This window comes from Lupinus angustifolius, chromosome LG03, assembly GCF_001865875.1.
Source record: "Lupinus angustifolius cultivar Tanjil chromosome LG03, LupAngTanjil_v1.0, whole genome shotgun sequence".
Classification (NCBI taxonomy): Eukaryota; Viridiplantae; Streptophyta; class Magnoliopsida; order Fabales; family Fabaceae; genus Lupinus; species Lupinus angustifolius.
The window spans coordinates 25,326,534-25,335,405 of NC_032011.1; the positions used below are offsets into that span (position 1 = coordinate 25,326,534).

General features: G+C 38.2%; 1 protein-coding gene across 1 annotated transcript; it reads right to left on the minus strand.

Moving 5' to 3' along the window:
- LOC109344054 (V-type proton ATPase 16 kDa proteolipid subunit-like) lies at positions 1,635 to 2,775 on the minus strand. Its single transcript, XM_019582655.1, has 2 exons — positions 2,492 to 2,775; positions 1,635 to 2,119 (listed from the first exon to the last, which is right to left on the minus strand). The coding sequence occupies exons 1-2, from the start codon at positions 2,773 to 2,775 to the stop codon at positions 1,987 to 1,989; spliced, it is 417 nt and encodes a 138-aa protein (XP_019438200.1). The 3' UTR covers positions 1,635 to 1,986.

Below are 8,872 nucleotides of genomic sequence, written 5' to 3' on the forward strand. Positions count from 1 at the left end.
CGCCGCCACCAACCACCGAGCCGCTACACCACACCGCTGAATCAATCCACCACTCGCCATTCTCTTCGATTCTCTTCTCAACACACTCTCTCTCTCTCTCTCTCTCTCTTAATGACCCGCTTTATTCAAATCCATTTCTTTGGGCCTAACCCAACTTCACTTTTTCCATCCACTAAACTTGCAACTTTATACTTTATATATACCCATCAAAATAAAAACAATATTATTTACTCCAAAATACTCATCAACAAAGCTTATAAAAAATTTATCATAGCAAGAGATGTTTTAATTTGTTATAATTATTTTTATTAATTTAGTGTATTTTGATAAAGGTATTTAATTTCTTATTATACTTTCATTATGTTGGATGCCTCAAATTATATCTAATGCTTTTTTTTTGTTTCAATCATGATAGTAAATTCTCACAATTTAGATAATAGAAAGAAAAAAAGGTGACACATGAGGATATGATTTTTTCTATTTAATTTATAGTTAAGAATATAATGGTTCAATTTAGTTTGATTCAATTTTAGAGATAGATTGCTAGCTCAACCAAATAAAATAATTTGGTTGGTTCCACCACCACTATTGATCTTTCATGGCACAAAAAATAAATTGAATCAAACATGTTCACTTAGTTTGGTTACTAACTTAACTTACGAGAAATTAAACGTCAATAAAATGATTTTTACAAAAATCTAGAAAAGTATATAAGTATAATTTAAAAATCCACTCAATTTAGTGTCATTATGCATAAATTTTAAGAAAATGAAGTTAATTCATTTAATATACATACATATGAAAAATATAATAATCTCTTATATCAAATATTATAAAGTTGTATTTTATTTCTCCTCTTTTTCTCCACTCTCTTATTCACTTCTTTCTCTCTTCTTGTTTTTTTTTTGTCTCTAACCAAATAAAGCATAAATTGTTTGGAGAAGCATGAGGTATTTTTACCTAAATTTATATGTGAATACTTGTTTGTTTTCTTCCATTTTTTTGTTAGTAGTGTTAGTTTTCCATAACAAAATACGAGATAAACAATTCCTACGGCTGTTTGGGAAGAGCCAATGAAGTTTGTAGAGAGCTTGAAAAGGGTTTGAAATGGTTTGATGGGTGAGTCATTGGTTTATTTGATATGTGCATCGCTGGAATATGTAGATATCCCCTCTCTTTTCCTACTTTCTTAATGTCATACTCAACTCCATTCTACTCTCACTCATCGCTGGAATATGACTATTGTTTTTTTGGGAAAGAAAAAAATGATACCTTCCTACAATTATGCGGGAATGTATGCTCTGCAAAACAGGGTGGCTCAATTGAATGAAGCAAAACAGAGAAAATAAACTAACTTGACATTGTGTTTACGTTTAGTGTGTTGAATTTACAACATTGTTTGTGTAGTCACTCTATGAAATACAGAGAGATTGGTGTTTCAATAGATTAAAGAGACAACTATTAAACATATTATTTTAACCTGGTATTCTTCAAAAATTTACATTCTTTTAACTTGGTGGGCCGGATATGTTTTAATTATAAATGAAGTGCCTAAATGGTTTTATTGCCACCCCTAACTGAAACAAATTAAGAAGCTACAAGGTAAGAAGGTAGATAGATGTGGCAAAAAGCTCTCACAGCACAAAAAAGCATCTGTTATCAATATCCAATACGGAAAAAACCCATGATTGCATGTTTTCATTGCTAGCCAAATGTACCAGTTTCAGCATCCAAATAAATAAATAAGCTCAGATGATATGGCAAGATACATTAAATGAGGAAAAAAGAGGAAGCTTAAGTAACTTTATTTCGCAAACAAAAACCTACTTATACAAACAAACACCAGAAATTGACGGATGGAACTATCACACATGTGTTTGTGTTTGTTAAATTCTGCATATGCTGTTCGAACATCACTAACCTCGCAACAACTAAAACAGATTGATGGTCAAAGAATATTTTTGCAGCACCACTCCTATTCCTATCTTAGTCAGCTCTAGATTGACCAGCGCGAGAAGATAGGATAATACCAACAATGAGACCATAAAGGGCAAGAGCTTCAGCAAAGATGAGAATGAGAATCATTCCGACAAAAAGTTTGGGCTGCTGTGCGTTGGCTCTGCAGAAGGACATTCATTCAATACATATTATTGTAACAAGTAAATCCATACATCAAAGCTACAACAAATGCAGGCTTCCAATTAGAACAGTTATGCAATGTAAAGTTGTACTCATTACTCAACAACCAATATATTTATTAATCCACTGAACACCAATAATGAATAACTATAGGTACACCGTCTTCATGCACAAGACATTATAAGTTAGAATGTCATGATGCAATTCAATAGACTATAGAATAAGAGAAAAGAAGAATAATTTTTCTATTGGACCAACAAAAACTATAAACTAAGTTCATGAAAAGTTAGTTTAAAAATATTAGTTCATATGAATAATTCGTCATATATTTACAAAGGTAGAGGGTTTATACCTAACACCAGCATCACCAACAATACCAATAGCCATGCCAGCAGAGAGGCCAGCCAAGCCACAAGCAAGACCAGAGGAGAGATGTGCATAACCATCAAAGAGGTAATAAGATTTGGCCTTTGGGTTGATTCCGGTACTGATAATAACAGCAATAATAAGGCCATAAATACCCAAAACTCCAGCCATAACAACTGGAACAATAGACTTCATCACCAGTTCAGGTCTCATCACACCCATGGAAGCCACACCCACGCCACTCTTTGCGGTGCCATATGCAGCTCCCATACCTACCACCAATTCACGAGATTATTAATGTTAGAAAAGCTAGTAATTCAAAAGTTAGTTGGAACTTACTATAATTAGAAGGTTGTTAAAGTTAGTTAGACAAAAATAGTAAGGTGTATAAATAACTCTCTTTGGTTATTGTTTTAATGAGTTGAATACATATAGTTAAATCTCTCTCTTGTTAATCTCTCTAAAACTTCTTCTCTTAATCCTCTTCATTCCTTTTTCCATTTTCTTGCTGTTTTCTTTCTCTGCTTTAACATTTGGTATCAAGAGCTTTGGTTTGGAGGACAAATCATCACTCTATTCTTTCGCTGCAAACATGGCACAATCAATTGCCAATTTCTCAACAAATTTGCCCGTGCTTGATGGATCGAATTGGTCAAGATGGTGTATCCAGATGAAAGCCATCTTTGGCTACCAAGATGTAGCTGAGATAGTTGAAGATGGTCTCCCAATTCTGGAGGAAGGAGCCACTGAAATTCAGAAGAGTGAATACAAGCAGAACAAGAGGAAAGATTGTAAGGCATTATGCATTATTCACCAAGCAGTAGATAATGCACACTTTGAGAAAATTGCAGGTTCTGCAACTTCTAAAGAAGCCTGGGAAACACTTGAGAAGCACTATGCAGGTGCTGCTCAATTAAAGAAGATAAGGTTACAGACAATGAGGAGAAGGTATGAGCTTATGCAAATGGAGGAAAGTGAGAAAATCTCTGAATTTTTCACAAGAGTGATTACTCACACTAATAGCATGAAATCGTGTGGAGAAATGATGGATGATGCCACAATAGTGGAGAAGATTCTTAGAACAGTGACACCAAGGTTTGATCATGTTGTGGTGGCCATTGAGGAGTCAGGGAAGGTTGAAAGAATGAAGATTGAGGAGCTTCAAGGGTCACTTGAGGCTCATGAACAGAGGATGAATGAAAGAGGAGCAGATAGATCTCCTCACCAAGCCTTGCAGGCTCACACATTCAAGAAGGGACCTCAGTTTGCAAAGAATTTCAACAAGAATCGAGGGAAAGGCTTTGAACAGAGAAATGGCACAAGGAGAACACAGTCTGGTAATGACACCAACACTGAACATGGAGAGTCTTTCAACAGAAGAGATGGAGGAAAACAGGTCAAATCTTGGAAGAAAAAGTTTGACAGAAAAAGAGTTAGGTGCTTCAACTGTGACAAGCTTGGACACTTCTCATCTGAGTGTCAAGCACCTAACAAGAATAATCACTATGGAAGGCAAGAATCAGAAGCAAACCTTGTCAAGGAAGATGATGAGGATTCAGGTGAAATTGCTGTTCAGCTAATGATGACAACAAGCAATTTAAATGCAGGCAGTGATACTTGGTATTTGGATTCTGGATGCTCCAACCATATGACTAGAAATAGAGAATGGTTAGTAAACTTTGATGCAGCAAGAAAAAGTAAGGTGAAATTTGCTGATCACAGAATCATCACTGCTGAAGGAACAGGTGATATCCCTCTTATCATGGCTAATGGCAAGAAAGCATATATCAGTGATGTGCTATATGTACCTAATATGAAGACCAACCTGATAAGTATTGGTCAATTGCATGAAAAGGGCCTCACAATGAAACTCTTGAATGGTTTCATGACAATCTATGATAACCATAAGAGGCAAATCCTGAATGCTCCATTATCTAACAATAGAACATTTCAGGTCAAGCTAGGAGCAAGGAACACTCAATGCCTAAATGCAACAACCAAGGATGATGAAACTTGGTTGTGGCATCTGAGATATGGTCACCTCAACTTCAGAGATCTTGGACTATTGAGGTCAAGGGATATGGTGAGTGGTTTGCCAGAAATCAAGGCTAAGCAACCTGATTGTGAAAACTGCATCACAAGTAAACTGACTAGGACCTCATTCAGCAATTACTCACAAGCAAGAGCCTTAGATATACTTCATGTGGTGTACTCAGATGTGTGTGGGCCTATGGAAGTACCTACCTTGGGAGGAAACAAGTACTTTCTCTCCTTCATAGATGAATTCAGTAGGAAGATGTGGATCTATCTACTTAAGGCAAAAAGTGAGGTGTTCCATCACATGTTCAAATACAAAGTCATGGCAGAAAGACAGTCTGGCAAACAAATCAAGATTCTCAGGACAGATGGGGGGGGTGAATTCACTTCTAGAGAGGTTGAACAACTCTGTGAAGACAGTGGGATAATTCATGAAGTAACCTCTCCATATACTCCACAACACAATGGCTTGGCTGAAAGAAGAAACAGAACTGTGATGAATATGGTAAGGTGCATGCTCAAGTGTAAAGGACTTCCTCACAACCTATGGGGTGAAGCAGTAACAACAGCAACATATGTCCTCAACAGATGTCCTACACAAAGGCTCAACAACATGGTTCCAGAAGAGGTATGGACAGGGAAGAAACCTTCAGTGAAACACTTCAGAGTGTTTGGATCTATATGCTATAGACACATTCCAGATCAGATCAGAAGGAAACTAGATGATAAAGGTGAATTGATGATCTTTATTGGTTACAACTCAACTGGATCCTACAAACTACTCAATCCTGTGACAAAGCAAATAGCTTTCAGCAGGGATGTCAAGTTTGATGAGATGAGCACCTGGAATGACACTCTTAAGAAGATTGAACATAAAGAAGCAGTGATCACAGTGCCTATAGAAGAAGAACATGAGAGCATACAGGCAACAAATACAACCTCAGGTGCAGAAAGTGGTGAATCTAGACCTACAAGAACAAGAAGCAGACCAGCAAGACTCAGTGAATTTGAGTTGCTTGCAGATGATGCAGTTACAGAAGAAGGTGATTTAATCCATTTTGCACTCATGGCTGAAGCTGAACCAATCACCTTCAATCAAGCAATCACAGAAAGTGTCTGGATCAGGGCAATGGAGGAGGAGATCAAGTCCATTGAGAAGAATGAAACATGGGAATTAGCTGACCTACCATCAGATAAGACACCAATTGCAGTGAGGTGGGTGTACAAGGTCAAATATAGGCCTGATGGAAGCATATCCAAACATAAAGCCAGATTGGTAGCAAAAGGGTATATGCAAAGAAAAGGTCAGGATTACTCAGAGGTGTTTGCTCCTGTAGCCAGATTTGAAACTGTGAGATTAATTGTTGCCTTAGCCAGCAGGAACAATTGGAAGTTATGGCAACTTGATGTTAAGAGTGCCTTCCTAAATGGTCCTTTAGAAGAGGTAGTGTATATTACACAACCTCCTGGATTTGAGATACAAGGAAGTGAAGACAAAGTACTAAGGCTGAGAAGAGCATTGTATGGGTTGAAACAGGCACCAAGAGCCTGGAACAAAAGAATTGATTCATTCCTAGTATCAATTGGCTTCATCAAGTGCACTACTGAACATGGAGTCTATGTACATGTGACCACCACAAATGCAGTAATTTTGCTCTGCCTTTATGTAGATGACCTGGTCATTACAGGGAGTTGTGAGAATGAAATTCTCAAACTAAAAGGCAAACTCAAATCTGAATTCGATATGACAGATTTGGGTGAATTAACATACTTTCTGGGCATTGAATTCCTCAAGACAGATAAAGGAATCATCATGCATCAAAGAAGATACATCACAGAAGTCCTAGAGAGGTTCAAAATGCAGAATTGTAATCCAGCAATGACTCCAGTCGAAGGTTCAAGGGTCACTTGAGGCTCATGAACAGAGGATGAATGAAAGAGGAGCAGATAGATCTCCTCACCAAGCCTTGCAGGCTCACACATTCAAGAAGGGACCTCAGTTTGCAAAGAATTTCAACAAGAATCGAGGGAAAGGCTTTGAACAGAGAAATGGCACAAGGAGAACACAGTCTGGTAATGACACCAACACTGAACATGGAGAGTCTTTCAACAGAAGAGATGGAGGAAAACAGGTCAAATCTTGGAAGAAAAAGTTTGACAGAAAAAGAGTTAGGTGCTTCAACTGTGACAAGCTTGGACACTTCTCATCTGAGTGTCAAGCACCTAACAAGAATAATCACTATGGAAGGCAAGAATCAGAAGCAAACCTTGTCAAGGAAGATGATGAGGATTCAGGTGAAATTGCTGTTCAGCTAATGATGACAACAAGCAATTTAAATGCAGGCAGTGATACTTGGTATTTGGATTCTGGATGCTCCAACCATATGACTGGAAATAGAGAATGGTTAGTAAACTTTGATGCAGCAAGAAAAAGTAAGGTGAAATTTGCTGATCACAGAATCATCACTGCTGAAGGAACAGGTGATATCCCTCTTATCATGGCTAATGGCAAGAAAGCATATATCAGTGATGTGCTATATGTACCTAATATGAAGACCAACCTGATAAGTATTGGTCAATTGCATGAAAAGGGCCTCACAATGAAACTCTTGAATGGTTTCATGACAATCTATGATAACCATAAGAGGCAAATCCTGAATGCTCCATTATCTAACAATAGAACATTTCAGGTCAAGCTAGGAGCAAGGAACACTCAATGCCTAAATGCAACAACCAAGGATGATGAAACTTGGTTGTGGCATCTGAGATATGGTCACCTCAACTTCAGAGATCTTGGACTATTGAGGTCAAGGGATATGGTGAGTGGTTTGCCAGAAATCAAGGCTAAGCAACCTGATTGTGAAAACTGCATCACAAGTAAACTGACTAGGACCTCATTCAGCAATTACTCACAAGCAAGAGCCTTAGATATACTTCATGTGGTGTACTCAGATGTGTGTGGGCCTATGGAAGTACCTACCTTGGGAGGAAACAAGTACTTTCTCTCCTTCATAGATGAATTCAGTAGGAAGATGTGGATCTATCTACTTAAGGCAAAAAGTGAGGTGTTCCATCACATGATCAAATACAAAGTCATGGCAGAAAGACAGTCTGGCAAACAAATCAAGATTCTCAGGACAGATGGGGGGGGTGAATTCACTTCTAGAGAGGTTGAACAACTCTGTGAAGACAGTGGGATAATTCATGAAGTAACCTCTCCATATACTCCACAACACAATGGCTTGGCTGAAAGAAGAAACAGAACTGTGATGAATATGGTAAGGTGCATGCTCAAGTGTAAAGGACTTCCTCACAACCTATGGGGTGAAGCAGTAACAACAGCAACATATGTCCTCAACAGATGTCCTACACAAAGGCTCAACAACATGGTTCCAGAAGAGGTATGGACAGGGAAGAAACCTTCAGTGAAACACTTCAGAGTGTTTGGATCTATATGCTATAGACACATTCCAGATCAGATCAGAAGGAAACTAGATGATAAAGGTGAATTGATGATCTTTATTGGTTACAACTCAACTGGATCCTACAAACTACTCAATCCTGTGACAAAGCAAATAGCTTTCAGCAGGGATGTCAAGTTTGATGAGATGAGCACCTGGAATGACACTCTTAAGAAGATTGAACATAAAGAAGCAGTGATCACAGTGCCTATAGAAGAAGAACATGAGAGCATACAGGCAACAAATACAACCTCAGGTGCAGAAAGTGGTGAATCTAGACCTACAAGAACAAGAAGCAGACCAGCAAGACTCAGTGAATTTGAGTTGCTTGCAGATGATGCAGTTACAGAAGAAGGTGATTTAATCCATTTTGCACTCATGGCTGAAGCTGAACCAATCACTTTCAATCAAGCAATCACAGAAAGTGTCTGGATCAGGGCAATGGAGGAGGAGATCAAGTCCATTGAGAAGAATGAAACATGGGAATTAGCTGACCTACCATCAGATAAGACACCAATTGCAGTGAGGTGGGTGTACAAGGTCAAATATAGGCCTGATGGAAGCATATCCAAACATAAAGCCAGATTGGTAGCAAAAGGGTATATGCAAAGAAAAGGTCAGGATTACTCAGAGGTGTTTGCTCCTGTAGCCAGATTTGAAACTGTGAGATTAATTGTTGCCTTAGCCAGCAGGAACAATTGGAAGTTATGGCAACTTGATGTTAAGAGTGCCTTCCTAAATGGTCCTTTAGAAGAGGTAGTGTATATTACACAACCTCCTGGATTTGAGATACAAGGAAGTGAAGACAAAGTACTAAGGCTGAGAAGAGCATTGTATGGGTTGAAACAGGCACCAAGAGCCTGGAACAA